Source organism: Magnusiomyces paraingens (assembly GCF_902498895.1).
Source record: "Magnusiomyces paraingens strain CBS 517.90 genome assembly, contig: contig1, whole genome shotgun sequence".
Classification (NCBI taxonomy): Eukaryota; Fungi; Ascomycota; class Dipodascomycetes; order Dipodascales; family Dipodascaceae; genus Magnusiomyces; species Magnusiomyces paraingens.
The window spans coordinates 5,238,191-5,260,589 of NW_022474067.1; the positions used below are offsets into that span (position 1 = coordinate 5,238,191).

Genomic DNA, 22,399 nt, shown 5'->3' on the forward strand with positions numbered 1-22,399 from the left:
CTTTGTACTAAAAAAAAAAAAAAAAAAAGTCAGATATGACACTTTATGCGCGGCTTTAGCTGGGGGGTTTATTTCAAGTCCTTTTTAAAGGAAAAGATGTTAAATGGTTTAGTTCTTTTATTCTCAATCATTTTATTCTATTAAGAAATCAATTTTTTTTCTTTTTTAGTTTTACATAGCTTCTATTCTATTAAAAAAAACAAAGTATTTTCTAATTTTTTTCATATTCTATTCTTTAGGTTTCTTTTTAGCTTTAAATTGACGTAAAGCTGGTCGGTTAGTGGGCCGGCCACATTCAATGGCCACCAACCTGGCAAAATCCCTTGTGTCCCAATAAGCTCCATGAGCTTTAAGCATTGACAGGTACTGGTTTTCCAAAGTCCCCACTAAAGGAATGATAAAGTCAATTTGTCCATTATCATTCATTTCCGCCATCTTCCGCTCAGAGTAACTCAAGGGAGGGGGTTCATCTCCAGTAACGTTCTCATTACCTTGCAAGGTATCATCATCATCATCATCATCATCATCATCATCAGACTCGTCGTCATCTTCATCGTCTCCATCAACATCTTCACTATCAAATGTGTTAGAACTACCACCGCTGCTACGATAGATTTCTGGTGGAATTGACTGACTGCGAGTCCCAGAGTCTGGCGTAGATGGTGTTAATAAGTCTCCAAACATTTTTTCTCGCTTGGTGCGCTTTGCAAGAGAAGCAGAAGAATTAGATCTGGTAATCATTGCTCCATTAGTTGCATTTAAATTAGTGCTGTTGACTCCATATTTAGGCATAAGGAGTTGCTTTCTAAGAGAAATATTTTCTGTTTCACCAGCTTCAGATTCAGATTCGGAAACTGCAACGCTTTCAGAATTCAGTGATGTAACGCGGCTCATTCTTTGAGAGGATGTCAGAGTAGTTGTGGATGTAGTTTCAGATTCAATATTTTGGGAATTCGATGTAATAACAACGCTTTTAGTACTGCGGGTAGAGTCAACTGAGCTGATTGATGATACAGAATCTGAGCGTCCACGAGATTCACGAGAACGTAATATCTTGCTCATAAACGAACGACCACTCCAGGTTCGAGTTTCTTCAACTACTGGAGAAGCCAAGGGGCCCTGCTCATCTGAGCTTGTCCCAGTCTCTGCCGACTTGACAGCCAAAGTATCCTTGTTTGGCGATGTAGTCAATGTCAAATCCAAAGATTCCTGTCTTTTGGCCCGTGGTGAAGCAGTTGGAGAAGAAGAAAATAGTTCTGGAAGTTTAACTTTCCATGTTTCGAAAAAACTCCCTGTTCTAGCATTTTTTGTGGAAGACTTATCTCCACGCTTGTGATGAGCCTTCTTCAAAGGAAACTCCTTTTCTGTTGGCAAGACTGCTTGTTCAATACTTTCAGCAAGTTCAGGGTCCACAGTTGGGTTCAAACAATAGGATATGGGGTCTGAATAATGCATAACATTGTAAAGTCGCTGAATGCTCATGCAACCATATGGATATTTTGGAGGAAATAAATTTGAAGCAGATGCATTTAATGACGGATTTTGAAAAATAGACTTAGAGTTACCAGAACCCTGATCAGCAATATCTTCTTCTTGATGATCGGTATCAATAGTTTCCTTTGTGGGATCCGAGAGAATAAGTTTTTCATTGTAAAGTTCCATTGTAGACTTTGAGCGCAGGTATCTTTCAAAGCGTTCTTTCTTGACTTCTTCTTCATAAAGTTTTCGAGGAACAAGACTTGAATTTTCCAACAAAAGGAAAAATCCGACAGGACTCCCTGCAAAAAACAAGTTTGTAGTGTCGAAGCAAAACTGGGACTTTGGCATAGTAGAAGGGTCAGAAAGAGCAGCTGCTTTATTTACCTTATTAGGTTGGTACGATAAAATATCAAGAGCCAAAACACTCCCTAAAGAGTGTCCAATAATGTGAACTTTTCCTTTTTCCTCAAAACCAGGATTGTTTTTAACCAACAATCGGTAAATTCTATTAGCTTCCCCAGCTGTTGCTTCAATCAAAAGATTTTTATAATGCGACATGTAGTAGGGAATGTCAAGCATGACGTCGGAAATAATATTGCGGATGGCAGGGATAGATCTCAACGTGATTTGACTAAGTGTGAAGAGAACCTTTCCAGTATCTTGATCTTGACTCACATTCTTAATTGCATCAAAATCCAAAGTTTTCCGCCAATTAATGGGAAGAGCAATGATTGTAGTATTTTCTTCAATATACTGCTTAACATTTGGCGATTCTAATTGCTCAGCAATCAAAATATTGAAACGATTAATGGCATAAGTAAAGTTAAAACTTTCCAAGCGTTCAGACAATTTTTGGCCAATACCATGAATGACAAAGATAACATCTGTTATAGGAGGTGGGACAAACCCAAGATTATCAGACCCACGATCAGGAAGGTTGCGAACCTTTTTCCAGTCTGACCAGTCAAAATGACGTTGAAGAATGGCCAAAGTTCCTACTGGAGTTTTACCAGAAAGCAAACAGGAAACTAGTTGGTAATTTGTAGGTGAAATTAAATAAGATAGAGGGTTCATAGAAGTAGTGCCGAGCTGTGGTCCAAATATGTAAGCCACTGGATATTCTTTAGGTGTACATACAATTGTATGCTTAGGCTTAGGTTCAAGCTCAGGTTCTGACTTAGACTCAGGTTTAGATTCTGATTCAGGAGCGGGATCTGATGTTTCTTCAGTTGTTTCATTAGTAAATAGAGGATCCACTGGTTCATCTGGAGTCACTGGTGGTGTATCTTCCTTAGCAGCGTTACAAGGTGCAAAAACAACAAATGCGTTATAAGTGACTGCAGGCTGTTCAGGCTTTTCTGGGGTCAATGTATAAGTAATAGGAATTTTAATTTTCGAGGCTGATTCTGGGACTTGAATAGCAGTTTGTAGTTCGGAGACATATTCATTAGTCCATGGTCTGACTTGATAGAATGCCTTTACTACAGCTGCTTCAAGAGAAGGTTCGACTGGTGTCAGAGTAGATGAAAAGTACCATTCGGAACGCATAACATGAGAAATGTCACGTATAGGTTTCCAATAAACAGGCTTCATGGTTTCCTTTCTAACATTGACGCAAAAAAGACGTCGAATACCTACCAGGACTTCATTTTCTTCGTCGTTTTCTTCATTATCCTCATCTTCTGCATCTTCTTCATCGTCTGTACAGTCACAGTCATTCTTTTGATTTTTTTCTTGCTCCTTGGAAGTGTCACCATTTACTCTTTTGTGATAATTTTGGTAAGCTACCTCAAGCTCTTGATTATTGTTTGGATTAAATGCAGACCACGCCGCAGAGGTGGGTACCAGCGCACCTGAAAAGGAAACCGTTGCATAAACTGGGGGATCCAAAGAAACCGAACATCTTTTTTTTGGTGGCGGAGATTTTGCAGTTGTGTCTGTGTCAGTATCAATGGTAGCGTTGTGATGATGATGATGATGATGATGATGCGAGTTTTTGTCTTTTTCATGGTGAGTTTTCTCTTCTTCTTCAAGTTCTTTGAGAATCTTTTCTGCATTATCTTTGGCTTCTTCCCAGGAACTGAAACCTTTGGGTCCTGAATTTGGTCCTGGTGTTGGTATTCGAGAATTATTATTAGAAGAGGAAGAAGAGGAAGAGGAAGAGGAAGAAGAACTTGTAGCAGCCGCAGCAGCCGCAGCGGCGGTGGCAGCAGCATTTGCAACTACACTTGAGGAGTTGGTTGCAGCAGCAGCGGCGGCAGCAGCGGCAGCAGCGGCAGCAGCGGCAGCAGCAGTAGCCACAGGAGGACCAGCAAGTGATGGTCTATTTGGGTTGTTTGAAAGCGAGCCAAAAGCTTCTGAAGTCAATGCTCCTGCAGCAGTTGTGGGGCCTGCTGGGCTTGGGAGAGTAAAGGCAGGATCATCGATCTGGGAAGCTGAGTTATAGAAGAACCAAGGCACAGCCGGTGGAGGTGGAATAGTCGAGTCATGGACTGATATTTTAACAAAAGGCATATTAAAGGATTTATTTATAATTTTTTATAAGAGAGAATAAAAAAAAATAATGAAGTATATAGAAAGATGGTTAATGTTAGAGACAAGAGTTTAAAATAAAAGGGTTTTTGTCTGCGGTATATTGAAAATCTCTCTCCACTCTTTTCTTTCCAAAACTTTTTACGTGTGCCCTTATTCCAGAATTGTCTTTCTCTTGAAGACAAGAAGCAATAATTTTCAAGCAACTCAATTACAAGGTCTTTATATAAAAAAAAAAAAAGTCTCACAAGCAATCTTGATTATCGGCATAGTAGGACCGAATTGAGTGTTCTCGGCCAACCAGCTGCCAAAGTGTCTTTCACATGCGCAAGGAAACCTTTCCCAGCCGTGGGGGAGAAGTCTATCTGATGTCACAACCTAAAAAAAAAAGAAGACGGCCGGCGGAATATTATTCTGAGTCCGTCAAACCGATTGAAACTTGCAAAAAAAAAAAATTATTTATTTATTTAGAAAACGTTACTCTTTTTTTTTTTTTTTCATTTTAACATAGATTTTAATGTTAATGTCCCGGTGTTCCTTTGCATGTCCCGACCTCGATCTGTGGGTTTTATTCAAACCCTAACCCATATAAACATGCCAGCTCGCATCCTTTTTTGGAAATTTCAACCCACCTCAAGATCACTAAACATTGATTGATTGATATCACCTAAGCTTTCCAAAGAATACCCAAATGCCAGGTGGTGGTGCTTTTTAAACTTCTGAACAGAATTTAAATACATCACAATGGCAAGTTTTCATTATAAATGGCTGAAGCGCATGGACTTCTATGGCAAAGTCTCGCCAAAGTACATGCGTCGCAAAACAAACTACCCGTTATGGCTACAAATGATTATTATCATTTTCCTCGTATTTGTACTCTGGGGCCTGGTCCTGGATCACCTCGAGGCAGATGAGCTCTACAGCTTCCGTGTGGATGGTGGTGACTCAGTTGAAACTTCTCTTCAAATCAATGTCGATATTACAGTTGCTACACCATGCTCGGCACTTATTGTCAATGTCCTTGACAAATCAAACGATCGCATGTTTGCATCTGAAGTCTTACATCTTGACGATGTCCAATTCCAAGCACCTGTAGAGGACGTGAATGCAGCCGGATATGCTGGTAGCAGTTTTAACTCTGCTGATGATCCGTTAGCCAATACCCCTAATGGCAAGCACATTCTAGGGTTGCTTGAGCAACTTGCTCCACCGGCAGAAATTTCTGCCCCAGAACTCGAGTCGCGTTCGCAATCGCTTCTCTCAGTACTGCGCTCAGCAAAACAATCAACAAAATATCGCCGATCTACTCCTCTTCCAGCTCAAATTAAACACGACTTGGCTGCAGATTCTCCTGATGCTTCCCCGCCGAGCGAGTACACAGATGGGTCTGTGGGCTGCCGCGTATATGGAAGTTTCCCTGTTACCAAAGTTCAGGGAACTCTTCACATTATTTCTAAAGCTGTGTTTCTTAGCGGCGGCCGGATTTCAAGTGCTGAAAGACGATTACTTACTTCGCAGGCAGCACGCGATGACATGTGGCTCAAGCACCGTAATAGGTTCCCTCCCTCACACTATATTTTCACCCAAATCAACTTCACCCACTACATTGATGAGCTTTCGTTTGGCGCATACTACCCCAAAGTTATCAATCCGCTTGATGGCACACGTTCACACTGGCCTGTGCGCGCTCTGCGCCATCGCGTTGCTACATTTTTTCGATCAACCAAGTCCACGGATTCTGACATGAAGTCGGCATCTCCAGCACTTACAAAGAAAATCCATAATTTGATGAGTGAGTTTCGTGCGCGTGCCTCAGCAATCTCCGCTTACAATTACTTTTTGTCAATTGTTCCAACAACATATAAATCTTCACGCACTGGCAAAAGTGTGGCTACAAGTCAATATGCCGTTACAGAACAGGTCCGCGATTTATCGTGGGATTATGTGTTTGATAACGGCAATTTTGGTCCGGAATTTGTGGAGGACTTACCTAATGAGGATGAACGTTTACAACTGGATGCTTTTAAAAAGGCCGTGCTGGAAACTCACGGTGATGAAGAACGCATCAAGAATAATGCCTTTTCAACATCCTCAATGCAACCTCCAGGAATTTACTTTCAGTACGACTTGGATCCTCTTCTATTAGAGATTACGGAAACAAGAACATCATTTTTATTGTTCTTAGTTCGTCTAGTGAATATCCTTGCTGGTATTTATGTCCTCTCTATTGCTTTTGTGACCTTTGTGATTGATCGCCGCGGTGGTACGGGTTCAAAGGGTGTTTCTTCTGCAAGTGAAAAGGAAGGATTACTTGATGATAAGACGTTCTTAGAGAATGTTGCATATGCGCCAAATTAAAAGAAAAAAAAAAGAAAAAAAAAGAGCGAAAAAACTCCAAATTCTATTCTATAGATTAAAGCCATATATAAATAAATAAATAAATTAAAGAGAGACAAGAAAACAAAGAAAACCAGATATATCATAAAAAGGGAATGTAGTATTAGTTGGAATGTGTGTGTGCGGATGTGAATTTGTATCTAATTAAGAAATGGATATCAAGTATTCAATTTGAATACCCAAAATGCGAGATAAACTTTTCGTTAAAAAAAAAAGGGATAAGAGACGAGAATAAGATGTGGGGGTATAAGAGCCGAAAAAAAAAACATAAAAGAAAGAGGCAAAACTTTATCAATGCAAAAATAGAAAAAAAAATCTCTTCCCAAAACAAAACCTCTTTCTTTCATGCTCTAATTTTTTTTCCCTTATACCATGCAAAATGAAAAAAGAGAAAGAGAGAGATAGAGAAAAAAAAAAGTTAAAGCAGCCATTGTTGTGTTGTGTGTGTATTTGAAATAAAGAATAACCCAGAATAAAATAGCAATTACAACCGATATCTTAGACCAAAAAGCTAGTCCCCACAAGCCCTGCAATAATAGCGACATACGTAACAGCAAGCGCCAAAGCCCCGGTAGAGTGGTGCCCATGGAAAGTCAAAGGTCCAGCAGTGGGTACAGCCACCATTCTGGCCGCTGCATTTTCACTGGTTTGAAGTGATCCTGCAGAGACAGACGCTTGAGTGGCTGTGTGGGATGGTGTACGTGTTACCAGCACGTAAGTGACCTGGGTAATGGTACGTGCATGGCCTGACGACTCAAAGGTCGAAATAACAGTGAACAGGGAGGATGTCACTACAGGAACTTCTGTAGTTGTAGGAGATGTGGTAGTAGCAGAAGATGATTCAGAAGAGGAGACTATACTGGTGGTTGTTTCCGAAGAAGAAGAAGAAGAAGAAGAGGAGGAGGATGAAGATGAAGTTGTCGTAGTAGTGGTGGTTTCTGAGGAGGATGAAGATGTGGACTCATTAGAGGTCGTTGTGGCCGAAGAATTATCTGAAGAACTCGAAGTATCCGTTGATGTAGATGTAGATTCAGTTGTGGTGTCTGTAGATGTTGATGAAGAAACAGTAGAAGTTTCTGACGAGTCACTTGAGGTAGAATCAGTGGAAGTTGAAGAAGACGATGATACACTACTTTCAGTTTCTGTTGTTGTGGTATCTGTGGATGTAGTATCGGTTGAAGAGGAAGCTGAAGAAGTATCAATTGAGGAAGATGCTGATGACTGCTCAGAGCTCGAGGTATCTGTGGTTGTTGTAATTGTTGCTGCTACACTGTTTGAAGAAGTAATTGGGGAAGTAGACGGTCTGGTTTCCGTGGCAGAAGCGGAAGCAGAATCAGTAGTGGTTGTAGTAACCTCTGAAGAAGAACTTTCAACAGAGCTACTGCTACCAGAACTTTGTGAGGTACTGATGCTTGTACTTTGCTGAGAGTCCGAACTTCCGGAACTTCCTGATTCTGAACTCGAAGGAGAGGTTGTGGCAGCCACAGATGTTTCTGTAGACGTCTCTGAGGACGTAATTGTTGAAGAACTTCCAGAAGTAACATCGCTAGACACAGAATTGGTTGATGTGCTGGCAATGGTACTTTCACTGCTGGAAGAAGCTTCACTAGTGGTTTCTGTTATAGAACTAGTACCTATAGAACTGCTTGATATATCGCTTGATGAGGCAGTTTCAGTAGCGCTCGATGATAATGTTGTGTTAAAGATACCGCCATCACCACCTTGTTGTCTCTTGACTCTAATACGTTCTTCGTGTGATACAGGTTTATTACTGTCCTCCTGCTTTTTATTTTCATCGTCATTAGGATTTTCCTTTTGTTCAATCTCTTTCAGACTATCATCTTCCTTGTTTTTTGTATCTTCCTTTGTTTCTTCAGCCTTGTTCTTTTCAAAGTCAAACTCTTCTAGCACCAGTTCAATGTCTTTGCTTTTACCATAATGTAACTGCAGATGTAAGTGTGTAGGCAACAATAGTGCTTGGAGCGGTGACAGCCATGGATGATAATCACGACACAATGTGTCTGTTATTACGACTGATGGTGATGGTGATTCTGTGGCCTCTGAAGCGGTCTTTTCAACATCAGAAGTACTGGAAGATTTGACGGGTGAGGCCAGTAGTGGGGCTGCAGCCATTGCTGTAGCAGTCAGCAATTGAATGAAACGCATAGAAAATATATAAATAAATATTAATAAATAAAAATAAAACAAAGAGGGTTGGTTGTGTGCTTTTTTTTTTTATTGTTTTTTGATAGGGTTATTTTTTGGAATAAAAGATTAAAAGGAAAAGACTTTAGTTAGATAAGAAATGGCTTTAGAATAGAATAGAATGGTGTTAGATGGTTGTTAAAGAAAAGAGAATAAGATGGATGGAGTTTTTTTTTTTTTTTTTTTACACGATAAAAAATTATATATAATTTTTTTTTTTTTTTTTTTTCCCTCAGGCGGTTCCAAATGGAACTTCAAGTTGTCGTTTACAGTGTGTGTTTGTGTGTAAAGTTGACCGTCCTCACAGCAACACACAAACACACAAAGTGCCGTGGATAAAAAAAAAAAAAAAAAAAAAAAGGCTCGGCTGCACACATGACGTCAAGGCCCAGCCAACCTTCCCTAAATAGGAAATTAGTTAAAAGATATTGTTACGTACCAGACCAAATATAATAATAATAATAATATAATAATTATTAAAAGAGAGAAGTAAAAAAAAAGAAAAAATTACTAAAGAAGCTGGTAATAATAATAACCACCACGTTTTTTTTTTTTTTTTTTTTTTGTTGTTGTTAAATTTTTTCAATTTTAATTAATTATTATTCTAAAATGAAAATGTCCGACATTTATGAATCATTTTTTTTTGTTTCAAACATCAAGTTTCCATTTTAAAAATAGGTAAAAGAAGCCTGAAACAATTGTATTGCAAGTGCTATGGGGGGGAAAAAAAAAAAAAAAATTAAAAAAAAATTAAAAAAAAAATTAAAAAAAATTCAACCCTAACCCCTTGTTAATTAAAACTTTTGAAATAAACATTTTAAATTTGATTTCAAATATTATTACTTTAAAATTAAAAATCATAATATTTAAAATATATATAAAGTTTCTAATATTTAAACCATTTCAATCACAAAAATTTCAACCTAACCCTAAAGTATACCTCAATTTAAAAACATGTCTCCTATATCTTATTTTAAAATATAAGTCTTTTAATTTCAAAAGTAACATTTTTAAAAATGCACAAAATGAACTGTGAACACAAAAAATTAACCCCCCCCTCATGTAATTTGTTTTTTTTTTTTTTTTTTTTTGGTACATACATTATTCCTTTTATATAATACGACCAACAAAAAATAAAAAAAAATTTAGAAAGTTTTCAAAACATTTATAAAAAATACATCAATATATATATATATATATATATTAAGTACAATAACTTTTTTTTTTTAAAAAAAATAATAATTAGAATATACAAAAAATAAGAATAGAAAGAAAAAAAAAAGCATAGGAATAGCTAAAATTTGCAAAAATAAATTTTTTAATACATGTTGAAATCCAGGTTGTCCATCCAACCTAGTAAATCATCACCTTTAGAATCCATCCAATCAATACCCTGCATCAATGTATCAAGATGCAACGGGTCTGATGACGATCCTGTAGTTCCATAAAAAGGCGTCACAGGTGTTGCAGGAGTTTGTACATTTCCCATCCCTGACTGCTGTTGTTGCTGCTGCTGCTGTAGTTGTTGTTGCTGTTGTTGATGTTGTTGATGTTGTTGATGTTGTGACTGTTGCGGCTGTTGCGGTTGCTGAGATGACGAACTTTGTGTCAACTGCTGCGTCAGCTGCTGCGTAATTTGCTGAGTAGAAAATGTCTGTTGCTGCGCAGAAGCTTGTCCCCGCGATGTCATAGGTTGTGCAAAAGACGTTCCCGAAATATTATTTGAAGATGCCGACGATTGTAATGATTGCTGCTGCGATATTCCTGTAATTTGAGAAAACTGCGCCTCATGTGATGACGATGATGACTGGATTGGATTTTCCAGTTGCTGCTGAAACTGCTGAAGCAACTGCTGCTGCTGCTGCTGCTGCTGTTGATGTTGTTGTTTCTGATGCATAAGAGATACCTGTGAAGAAACAGAATTCTGGCGCACATTCCGTTGATTTAAATTTTGAGTCCCTGCTTGCGAAGTTTGCTGTTGATTCCTCGATCCACCAGAAATGTTAAATCTTTGCGGAACAACCGATGACTGACCAGGAACAGGGAACATCTGGCGGTTCATAACATTACTTCCATTTGTTCCTCGAGATCCTACAATACCAGAACCTGCATTGGCTCCAGCACTGCCCGCATTACCACCATTTTCACCTTCACTGGGTATCACCATGGATCCGGCAACATCAGGCCCAGCCTTGGTCAGCATTGTAGACGGATTTCCAAGCCCTGCCAAAGGCGTTGTATTGACAGGTTTACCATCTGGCCCAAGTTCTAAAGTGATTGCTGCATTGTTATTATTGCCGTTGTTATTGGCACCATTGTAAGCCAAATTAGTATTTGTTGGCACTAATGTTGTAACTGTAGTTCCATTCGGGGTCGTTGTAGTTGTCGTTGTAAAATCGTCTTTTGTAATTTGATTGTAAAACGGTAATGGCGGGACCGAATCAACATGGCTTCCTGGAATTGAGTTGATGGAATTAAATGAAAGGTGTGGGATAAGAATATTGTTTGCACTGGCAGCAGCACCATTATTGGCAGCAACAGCAGCGGCAGCCGCTGCAACAAATGCAGCCGTATGAGTAGATGAAGACCCAAGCCCACCGCGGCGACGAGCCTCATGGATTGCCCAAATGAGCTCGTAGAAAAGTGAGGCTGTGAGATGCGAGCGCATGCGTGTAACAATACCTGGCGCCTTTGTGAACAACTCTGGATGGGTAATGATTACAAAATTTAGTTTTTCTAAAACCTTGGCCGTGCGCGAAATGTCATTTTGCACATCTTTCCAAGCGGTAAGCATGTTACGGAAAAGTCTGTGCACTGTGACAACAGATTGGCGCGCACTCTCCACGTATTGAGGAAGCAATAATGGTGACAGATGCAGGCGAAAGAGAATGAAACCAGCAAGTGAAACTGGATGGCGAATGTAAATAGGGTACTCAATGATACGACGCTTTTCAGCGAGTCCGCTAAAGAGAGTAACAACTCGTGTTGCAGCGTGGTAGGCCTTTATGATATAAATGGTTTGGTCTTGAATAGGTGTTTCCGGAAGAAAAGAAAAAACACAAATCATCATCTTGAGATAAAGGGAATAAATCTCCACAAACACATCGTCATCAGTCCCAAGTTCGCCAACAAGGCGATCAAGCTCTTGCTCTAAAATACCCAAGGTGGAAAACCGGTTTTTGGGTTCAAGAGTACCATCTGGAGATGTGACTGAAGATCCCATCAGGTTCACAAGCTTTGAGCAAAACATGGCCAGACATGCGAGTGAGCGGAAAGATTTTGGGAGACTTGTATCAGTGCGAGAAACTTCGAGAAGATAATCCATAGGCATGTTTGGCGGGAGCCCCAAGTTGGCGCACCAGACTTGCTCCATGAAAAAAATGGCAATCCATGTACGCGTGCGCCACTTTTCGGCATCTGGAAGACTGACTTGTGTGCGAGAAAACTCATAGATAAACTTGCCACGATGCAAGCCAAGTTGCATGGCGAGTGATTTGGCCAGTGTGATGAAACGGTAAGAACAGTCGTCAAGAACCTTTTCATTAGGAAGGGGCCAGTTACCAAGAATAAGCAAAGCCTGGACAATGTGAGTAGAGCGTGGAGTTTGGATCCAACATGTTTCAATAGCAAGTTGTTTGATGAGCGAGCAAAGGCTATTGTAAAGAGTCGGCGTAAGCTCGGATAGTGAAGCTGTAAGACAAACAGTCCAAAAAAGCAGTTGAGACTGGCGATAAAGTTCTGCGGCTGAATTAGATTGAATGATGGGGAGAAATGGAAGATACTGAGTCATGAAACGCTGGTGGAGCTCTTCGGCCTGGTCATAGGAGAGTCGTACGTCACCAACGACATAGTCAGGGTGTTCATTGACTATGGAGGAGGCCACAGAGACAGAGGTTTGGCGCGAGTAGGATGATGAGTTATCGTCAAGATCGCCGGAGTTTCTCTTATCGGGTAGAGAAGAAGAAGAAGGCATGGCAGGCGAGGTGGATGCTGCCGCTGAAATGGGGACTGAAGACGTTGAGTTATGGGGTTTAGAGCCGTTTCGGCCATTAGACGAGTTTGGATGATGGAGATGAAGATTATGATGAAGAGTCCGTGAGGACGATGATAAGGAAGCAGAAGAAGATTCTTGTTGATCTTGAACAGATGAGTGGCTGCGTCGATGGCGGGTCGATGAATTTAAGGGGTCTGCCAGGTCCGAAGGGTCGGGTTTGTCAGTTGTTGATGTTGAGGGTTTAGGAGCAGCTGACGAGGTTGACGAAGAAGGGTGGGAAGAAGAAGAAGAAGAAGGGGCGGTAGCGGAGACGCATGTCGGTTGGGTTGCCTGGGCAGCGGATGTCGGTAAGCTAGAAAGGAAAGACCCAGAAGTAGATGGTGCTGAAGTTAAAATGGGTAAGGGTTTTTGGCTGGCTGAGGATGAAGAAGAGGAAGAGGAGGAGGAGGAGGAGGAAGCCATTGTAGACTGAACACCTTGAGCCCGATGCTCGTCATCAGTTTTTGTTGAAAAGAGGGGTTTTGAGGGTGGCGAAGAGGAGGAGGATGTGCTAAGATCGGCGCTATCATCCACATCTTCATTTTCTTCATGTGTAGCACCGGAGGCCGAAAGTTGTGGTGATACTGAAAAATCTTCCCTGTGTTGTTGTAGATGTTGATGTTGCTGTTGCTGCTGCTGCTGCTGCTGCTGTTTTTGTTGTTGTTGTTGTTGTTGTTGCTGCTGCTGCTGCTGTTGCTGAAGATTAAGCACAACAGCAGCATCTGGATTAGTTTCTTTTAGTACCGAGGCAAGCATAGACTCGCGGTGTTGAAGAGCTGCAAGTTGCTGCTTGAGGTTTGAAATATCATCACGAAGACTTTGGACCTGGCCACCTTTGTGAGGCTTGAAGAGGGGGTCAACTACACACTTACGGTCAGCCTTGGCACAACGAGAGCAGGGAGCAGGGAAGACCTCAAGAGCGTTGCACTTTATTTTCTGTTGGCGACAGTGGGTGCAAGATCGAATCGGCCGGGGTCTCGGAGAGGAATGTGATCCGTGATGGGTTGAAGTAGCAGTAGACGATGAAGCGGCAGCAGCTGCAACAGTGGAGGGTGATGAATGGAGAGGACCTAAGGGAGGCGACATGGAAAGAGCCATGGCTGGACCCATTGTAGGAGAAATGGAGGGGGCCATTGTAGGCGAGATGGAGGCCGCCCGCGGGTCCATGCTAGTGGTATTGGAAGAAGAAGAGGAGGAAGAGGAGGCTTGGGTATTTGAAGGGTTGATTAGACGAGACTTAATTGCTAGGCGCTTTGTAGGAAGATCTGGAGGTTTAGGAGAAATGGATGAAGTCTTTGTTTCTAGAAAAGAAAGCTTTGAATCATGAGCCGCATGTGCAGAGGCAATAGGAAGGTCTATGGAGTTTGACTTGTTAAATGAAGCCAAGTAAGACTTGAGGGTATTTGTCTTGGGGTCATTTGCAGGGAGAACTGTAGTGGATGAAGATGGCGAAGAAGATGATATAGATTGATTGGTTATTTCTGCTACTTGGCGTTTATTTTGATGAGGGCCTTGATGATCATCTAGAGAAGTTTTTGAAAAAGTTCTCTTTTTTGTACTAGAATATAATTGTTGTTGTTGCTGTTGCTGTTGCTGCTGCTGTTGCTGCTGTTGCTGCTGTTGCTGATGCTGATGCTGATGCTGATGCTGATGTTGCTTTGAATGAGATGGTTTCGGCAAAAGTGGTTTAACAATCATAGAAGCAGGATTTGAAGCAGAGCCATTTGAAGAAACCATGGAATTATTTTGTGAACCTGTTTGGAGAAAAGAGTTAGGATTGTTATGAAGATTAGAGGGGTCATTTTGGTTATTGTTTAATAACGAGAGTGAAGCTGATGATGCTTGAGGAGCGGCTGATGTAGCCTGCTGGATGGATGAATCCGAAGAAGAAGAAGAAGTAGAAGTAGATGAAGTAGAAGTAGAAGAAGAATGATTAGATGTAGATGATGAATTAGAAGGCGCCGGACGGGCTGGCGGGAATATCTTTGTGGAGTTCATTGTAGGGGTGCCATGATGGCAGAAATACGTAAAAGTGGTGGTGGTTATAAAAAAAAAAAAAAAAAAAAGTCTTTCAACATACAGGAGAGGGGAAAAGACAGCCTTGGCCCTGTGCGGGCTGTGATAAAATTTTTGGACGAGCAAAAAGTGGTGGTGGTGGTGGTGGGGCTGAGATACAAATCTTTGTCAGCAGATTTGTTTTGATTACGTGATACTTGACGTTTAGAAACAAAAGATAGATGAGACTTGTGACTTGGACCTGCAGTTGCTGGTGCTGGTGCAGGCAGGATGAGAACGGGTTTCATTTGAGGAGTTGAATAATTTGGGAATTTGAAATTTTGATTTTGGGAAATTTGGGAATTTTGTAAATTATTATTATTGTTATTATTTTTTTTTTTTTTTTTTTTTTTTTTTTTTTTTTTTGGTTAATAATTGATAAATTAAAAATGAATAAAGTAATTGAAAAAGAAAAAAGAAGGAAAAATTTAAAAAATGAAAAATGAAAAATGAAAAAATAAAGAAGACTGAAGAGATGAAAAAAAAAAAGAATCAAATAAAGATTTCAAAGATTATTTATTCTGAATTAACTCAAATCCCATTGGAAAGTCACAGAAAATATTGCTCAGGGGAAACCCGTTGAAGGGTTTGAAACTAGCTCATCCCGAGATACACAAGGGACTGAGCATTTTAAGTCTTCTAGAAAAGAGATTGTATTAACTCTTAGTTTAGTTTAGATATGATTCAGATGGAAAGCAACGATCCGAATAATGTATCCTGGGCTTTGGAGTAGAATATAAAATAAACGGGTGAGAGAATGGCAATCCATTTTAATCAAAGGACCTTAAATGAAATATGTGCGTAGATAAAAAAAAAAAATAAAAAAAAAAAAAAACTAATTTTAAGAGATGATGTCTATTTTTTTTTTTTTTTATTATTATCCTAAAAGATTTGTGTCTAGCAGATATATTTAATGGTGTTGCAAACCCCAGAAAGGAATTTGAACATAAATGTAGGTTCCGTCGAGGGGATAACTAGTCTAAAAAAAGTAATTGAAAAATTTAATTAATTATTTTTATTTTTATTTTTAAAGTCCCAAGTCTTAAGGTTTAATAAGTTATATATATCCACGTGCGTGACACAAATGTTCACGTGAACATTTATTTCATTTTATTTTATTTTATTTCATTTCATTTTATTTCCCTTTGAAAACGTTTTTTTTTTTTTTTGTGAAAAAAAAAAAAATCATACAAAAATTCAAATAATTGAATCTAATCCAACAATTTAATTGAAGGGGGGAAAAAAAAACATATGGAAAAGTTTATTTTCTCATATTAGACATGATGAATCAAAAAAAAAAAAAAGTAGATTTATATATATCGCGCTACATGAAATGAAAATAAATAAATATTTATAAAAGCACATCTAAGGTTTTCACTTTTCTATTGGTTCAGATATTTTTTATTATTGAAAATAAATTTCAGTTGTTATTTTTTTTTATCCAACCAAAGCGCATAGTTTGATTATTTTTATATGGCATTTAGTAGAATTTATCCAATGCTACAAGCTTAATAAACTTATCATGTTCCTATTTATGTCGTCATAAATATCCTCAAAGGTCCTTTTATTATCTAATATCTAATATCTAATATCTAATGTCACTATCAAATATCAACTAAACATTGAATTTTATGTATTAATTCCTATTAAAAAGTTCTAATAGTATCAATTTCAGATTCAAATTATTATTAAACTCATCAATATTTTATACAAATCTGATGGTAGTTTTTTTTTTTTTTTTTTTTTTTAAATTTCAATGTAAATCAATTAATTTACCATTTCAAAAATGGTCCAAGCATATATATGAACAGTAAAAAAAAATATTCCATTTTTGCAACTTTTGTAATGGAATATTTTATGGTTGGACATTTAAATCTTCGATATATTCAACTTTCTGATACTTTTTTTCAACCCTAATTCTTACATATATATAAAAAAAAAAGTCCTAAGATTAGATGTTTAAGAAAAACGTTTTAATTTTTGCTGTAGGCAACAATTTTTTTTTTGTTTTTTGTTTTTTAAATTTAAATTTTAAATTCCACAGATTTTGGAATTTTTGCTAACCTACTGCTTCCCTGCATTCCCACTAAATATCACAAAGCCATCTATCTATCTTACCAATGTCTAAATAGTTCTCCATATAAAAACACATTCCTAAGGAAAAATAACAAACAAAATTATTAATTTCTATCCGCCTTTGTTCTCGGCATTTTCTTTTTTTTTTTTAATTTCAAAATGGAATTGATTTAAAGATATTTAAAGGTTTCTCGATATACGTTAAAAAGAAGTCAAAAAGAGAGAGAGAGAGAGAGAAAGAGAAAAAAGGTTTAATTTTAAAATCTTAAAAAAAAAACAAAAAAGGTTCCTTCAAAAGATTTCAGGTATCATGTACTTTTTATGCCCCTTTAAAGAATAAAAAAAAATAATTTACAATCTTACATTTTTTTTTCAAAGGCATTTCTCAAACATTAAATCTTAAAAAGAAAGTATGGAGAACAAGGCTCCATAAGCTTAATTTTATCAGAATTATGCTTCATATTATTTTGTTTTTCATCTCCATTTTCTGAAACAATTTCAATATAAATAAATAAATAAAATATCTTCGATTCCTGACATGATCTTTGATTATCATTAATTGATTGATTAATTATTTGTTTTTTTTGTTTGTACGCTTACATTTCCCTTCATGCATCTCCACATCTTTAACAAAAAAAAAAGAAAACGGTTTATTTGTTTGTTTGTTTGTTTATATCTGGACTGCATGTTTGTTTATTTTATTTTATTTTTTTTTCATTCAGATCAAAAACTAGCACATATCCACTCTAGTAATTATGTTTATATTTATTTTTTTATTTTTTATTTATTTTTTTTATCTTAAAATAATATTTTTGTTTTTCTTCTTCTTCTTCTTCTTCTTATTTTATCCCAGAATATCTCATTGTCAAAAACAAATCCGGATTTTGAATCCAAACGTTGGCTAAACAACCAATTCCTTTGGCAGTAGTAAACATTTATCTTTCTCATTCAGGTAAAAACTTGAACTCAAAAAAACAAACAAACAAGACAAGACAAGACAAGAAAAAATTCCCTGAAAAGAAAAAAAAAAAAAAAGTAAACAAGGAAAAATTCAATTCAACGGTTCTTGTTTAGTTCATTCCAAATGATCCAAGCAATTTGAAAATTTTTATAAAAAAAAAAAAAAGTCATTTCATTATCATTATACTATATTAAGCTATATTATTACTATAAGTTTTTTTTTTTTTTTAAATGTTATATGAAAAAGAAAAAGAGAATAATAATCCAGAGCAAGAAAAATAATTAAAGGTAAAAAAAAATGACATCAAATGTTTCCAATTGATTAAAATGAGAAGCGAAAAATATTAATAAAAGAGTCAATAATGAATAAAAGTCCGTTTGAAAGAGCTTCCTTTCTTTCTTTAGAAAAGGTCCGGGAGTCGTCCGTATTAATGAATGAATAATCTCCTTTTTCCTTGCCCTGTAAAAAAACAAAAAAAAAAAAAAACCTAGCAGCATAGTAACCATTGCTCAATTTTGCAAGGGAAAATATATACCACTAATATACTCCGACTCACCTTCCCCTTAAAAAAAATCACTCAGCAATAGACGCAGGAGGAGACATGCTATTCACAGAAACAACTGATACTGGCCGTGTAGGGGTCGGTGAAGCTCCTGAACTGCCTCCTCCAAAACGGTAATGGCTGGCCAACCCCAGTTTGGAGTGTTGTTGCTGCTGTTGTGGCTGTTGGAATTGTAATCCCAGACCTTGTGCCGTCATTGAGACTCCAGCAAGACTGGTTCCTGTCATGGCTGCAGCCACAGCAGTTCCAGAGGGTGCAGTGGGCATTGAGGGAACCGCAGTCAATGATAAAGTTGATCGCTGTGTTTGTAACAGGTCTTTGGGAGTATGATCCAGAGCACACAAATAAGCTTCTGCGCTTTCGAGTAGAGTTGGATACACGTATTCAGTTTTGCTAAAAAAAACAAAAAAACAAAGTTAGAGTTACCATATAATCAAGGAAAGAAAAAGAAATATTTACCTTTGAGTTTGAATGCCAAAGATAGCATCGGCCTGTTGTTTCAGCATCTCGTCGGTTTCTTCCGTGACCCCTAGATACAACTCATCCAAACAGACTCCTTGAATCTTTTTAAGATTGTTGTTGTTAGGAATGTCATGAACATTGCGCGGAATGAGGTGCGCAGCAACACGCGCCGAAGAATTAGCGGCAGCTGTGGTGGCCACAGCAGGACTCAAAAGACTAGTTGCAGTTGTGCTTGCAGTTGTTGTGCTGCTGAGGGCTGGAGAGCTCAAGTTACTAGACGAAGAAGAAGAAACGGAATCGGATCGTTCATGGGTATTGTCTGCAGAAACTGATAGATTTTCAAGGTTAACATTCAGGGATGCAGCAAACGAGTCTTCCGAGAGCCCAGCTGATGAAGGCTGGTTATTATTAGAATGATTATTGTTACTGGACGCCTGCTTCAAGTACTCCTGGTACACAAGAACTCTGTCCATAACCACACGCAGCCAATAGAGCCGCCATTGGCGTAGAGAATGGTTGCGTGGGTACCAAAAGAGGCGTTGCGACACGCGCAAATTCTCAAAAAAGGTCTTTGTAAATTTAGGAGTCAATCGGACGTGGGCCAAAAGATACCCAACGGCTTGACCGAGGATGAGATTCAAGCTTGTTGAAGAGGTTAGTGCGCTTGTTGTAGTCACGAGAGTTGCAAAGTATCCCAGAACGTGAGTGCACAGGTCATCATTAATGTGCTCCACATCCTTTTTGCTCAGCAACCGGCTACTGCTACTGCGATTATTCTGTACAGAAACGTTATTGTTGCTTTGTTCCTCCTTACCAGTAACAGTCCCCGCACTACTGCTACTTGAACAAGTACTTGGGCTGTGACCCGCGACAGCCGACTTGTCATAATCGCTCCGAGCCTCCAGGGGCTTGCACATATTGCAGGCCAAAAGACTCATTGTGGTCAGAATGTATGCGCAAGGACACTTGTCGAGTAGATTAATTTCCAGCACTTTATAAATTTCAGCCAAAGCACGGAATGTTTCGAGGGCCCACCCCCATTGCGTCGCATTTTCCGCGAGCTTTAAAGTGTGCTCACCCACAACCTCGCAGTAGGGGTAAAGTGCAGTTGTGCGGTGAGCATTAAGAATGCCATTAAGCGACGCAGCTGCAGAAGGATCAACCCCAGAAAGGACTGAGGATCGACTTTGGGATCGAGAGTGATGTCGCTTTGGCGATTGGGGCGATTGTTGAAGCCCTGCAAGCCCGAGTCCTGAAAGTGGTCGTGGCCTGTTGCGCATGCTTGGCGAGCGGCCTACTTGTGTTGTATTTGATGCTGAAGAGTTTGAATTATTTGTACATGAGTTATTATTATTGGAATTATTGTTAGAGTTGGTAGCAAGAGTGTCTGAGGGTAGTTTGTCGACTTCTTCTACAATCATTGTTTTGAGCTGTTCAATGAGATCACCGAGAACTGTGAGTTCCATGGCTGAGGGGAATACTTCATCTTCGTCATCGTGGGCCATACGTTTAGCTGTGGTGTATTTAGAAAATAGAGGCTGTGAATGTTTTGGGAAAAGCTCTGGCTGTGAAGGAAGTTGTTGATGAGATTGTTGTTTTTGTTGTTTTTGTTCATTTTGGTGATCTTGATTATTATTTTGCTTGGACTGATCGTCGGATTCCTTTGGCTTAGGTTTAAAGGAGTTCCAAAACGGCGAACTTGAAGAAGTCAGCGAAGCCAGCATGATTTAAAGAAGAAAAAAAAGACAAGGCTGATTAGAAAAAAAAAAAAAAAAAGAAGAATAAGATAAATGATAGTAAAAGAAAGGTTTTTAAATATTTTGTTCTTAAAAAAATTCTGGGTTTAAAAAAAAAAATAAAATAAAATAAAAAAATTTTGATTTTATGGAAATTTTGGTCACAAATTGGCGGCGGATTGGCAGTTTATAAGAGAAAAAAAAAAAAAAAAAAAAAATTAAAATTTGAATACCCACCAAAGTAGTAAACACACCAAAACTGTTTTACTCGCTGGGAAGAATTTCCGCTGGCTGCTTTACTTTCACAAGTGCGCACACAACCTAATTGGGTTTGGCGCAGGTCACTAACATAATAATGTAATAATTCTCTTCTATTAAACTTTATATCAACCAAATGCAGCCCACTCAACACTGAACCCATGGAACGTTGGTGGCGGAGCTCGGGACTTGTTGGCCATCGTCGTAGTGGTTTGGTCTTCGGTGCTTAACTCGGTTTCCTTTAGATCATCATCAGAAACTACTGGCTCACATTCATCAAGACCACCAATAAACCATGTCTTCTTTACTGCTGTTCCTAGACGACCACCTCCTATAATGTCCATGATTTTGAACTTTTCATCATACCCAACTCCAGTCACAATATGATGTGAATGATACCGCAGTGGATCTCCAGGATACGCAACAAACTGCCCGCCAAACCGTAAACCTGGCGACAAGTAGTACCCGACGCTTTCACCAGGAGAAGGGGTTTCGCTATTCCCATATGGAACCTGTTGCTGGAAATACTTGTAGATGGCATAAGCTGCAGGATCAGGTTCCATCACATGCGGGGAGTCCATTGTAGCTTTAACAACATCCCCACAAAGACTTTCGTCTTCACTATCATCCTCACTATCATCCTTACCGTCATCTTTATCCTCATTATTATTTTCCTCTTTCAAATTAACCCCTTCAGATGACCCTTTAACCCCGGTTTCAGAGACCTCCTTTACTTCAGTTTCACCTTCCTCCTCCTTTTCATCCTGGTCCCTCGCTATACTGGCCGCCTCGCGCGCAGCTTCCCTCGAAGCCTTCCGTGCAGCTTGGCGCACTGCTCGCTCTCGGTCGTAACGCTCTCGTGTCCCGTACATGGACCGGTACATCTTGTACGCAGGCAGCTGTTCCGGCCTCTCGTTAGTAGCCGTCGCAATCGCATGAAACTGTACCCCAGAAGCCCCAGCTGCTTCTCCAGCTGCCTCCATTTTTTCCACAATTTTGACCTCTTCTGCCGTCAAAGCCATGTCCCGGTACATTACCAAAGATTCATCTGCATTTTGAGTAATCCCTCGCTTCCTTAACGCTTCTCGACGGTTCTTGATACTCTGAACTGTATGGGCCCATACCTGCTCTCTTCTTAAAACATTCTCCTTCTCTTGAAGTACTTGCTCATCTCTCTCGTCAAACGTCCACAGAGCCAGATCATGCACTCGCCCATCATCAACAAGATACGCACCATCTACTTCTTCCACTAAGTACTTGACCTCTTCAGGCATCAACTCCAATGGCAAGCCCATAAACACGTTTTGCTGCGGGAACTGTGGTAGCACACCGGTCAGTGTTCCACATATGTGATACTGTGCTCTCAGTCGGGCCACGTCCCGCACATCAAACACAAGCCCCCGTCCATTCACTACCGCAATCGGTATTTTATCTTTATTTTTTTTCTGTATCTCGCGTTTCATTTATGTTTTGACTCCTTTAATATTAAATCACTAATATTATAATATTAATATAATAATATTATTTTTTTATTAAAATCTCATTTCAATGTTAAATGTCTTGAGTATATATATTTGTCTGATGAAAGTGATGTAACAGATCTAACAAAAATTAAAATTTCCAAAAAAAAAAAAAAAAAAAAT

General features: G+C 38.9%; 6 protein-coding genes across 6 annotated transcripts; 1 reads left to right on the forward strand and 5 right to left on the reverse strand.

The window, feature by feature from the left end:
- Window positions 1–228: 228 nt before the first annotated feature.
- SAPINGB_P001600 (uncharacterized protein) lies at window positions 229–3,993 on the reverse strand (the record flags this gene model as incomplete). Its single annotated transcript, XM_031996321.1, has 1 exon — window positions 229–3,993. One exon carries the CDS (start codon window positions 3,991–3,993, stop codon window positions 229–231), a length of 3,765 nt encoding a protein of 1,254 aa, XP_031852212.1.
- A 762-nt stretch (window positions 3,994–4,755) lies between these two features.
- SAPINGB_P001601 (uncharacterized protein) lies at window positions 4,756–6,369 on the forward strand (the record flags this gene model as incomplete). Its single annotated transcript, XM_031996322.1, has 1 exon — window positions 4,756–6,369. One exon carries the CDS (start codon window positions 4,756–4,758, stop codon window positions 6,367–6,369), a length of 1,614 nt encoding a protein of 537 aa, XP_031852213.1.
- A 537-nt stretch (window positions 6,370–6,906) lies between these two features.
- On the reverse strand, window positions 6,907–8,574 carry SAPINGB_P001602 (uncharacterized protein; the record flags this gene model as incomplete). Its single annotated transcript, XM_031996323.1, has 1 exon — window positions 6,907–8,574. The coding sequence occupies one exon, from the start codon at window positions 8,572–8,574 to the stop codon at window positions 6,907–6,909; it is 1,668 nt and encodes a 555-aa protein (XP_031852214.1).
- Window positions 8,575–9,931: 1,357 nt separating this feature from the next.
- On the reverse strand, window positions 9,932–14,644 carry SAPINGB_P001603 (uncharacterized protein; the record flags this gene model as incomplete). The annotated part of the gene is made up of 1 exon (XM_031996324.1): window positions 9,932–14,644. The coding sequence occupies one exon, from the start codon at window positions 14,642–14,644 to the stop codon at window positions 9,932–9,934; it is 4,713 nt and encodes a 1,570-aa protein (XP_031852215.1).
- Window positions 14,645–18,311: 3,667 nt separating this feature from the next.
- SAPINGB_P001604 (uncharacterized protein) lies at window positions 18,312–20,486 on the reverse strand (the record flags this gene model as incomplete). Its single annotated transcript, XM_031996325.1, has 2 exons — window positions 18,312–18,693; window positions 18,760–20,486. The coding sequence occupies 2 exons, from the start codon at window positions 20,484–20,486 to the stop codon at window positions 18,312–18,314; spliced, it is 2,109 nt and encodes a 702-aa protein (XP_031852216.1).
- Window positions 20,487–20,884: 398 nt separating this feature from the next.
- Window positions 20,885–22,219, reverse strand: SAPINGB_P001605 (uncharacterized protein; the record flags this gene model as incomplete). Its single annotated transcript, XM_031996326.1, has 1 exon — window positions 20,885–22,219. One exon carries the CDS (start codon window positions 22,217–22,219, stop codon window positions 20,885–20,887), a length of 1,335 nt encoding a protein of 444 aa, XP_031852217.1.
- Between the last annotated feature and the right edge of the window lie 180 nt (window positions 22,220–22,399).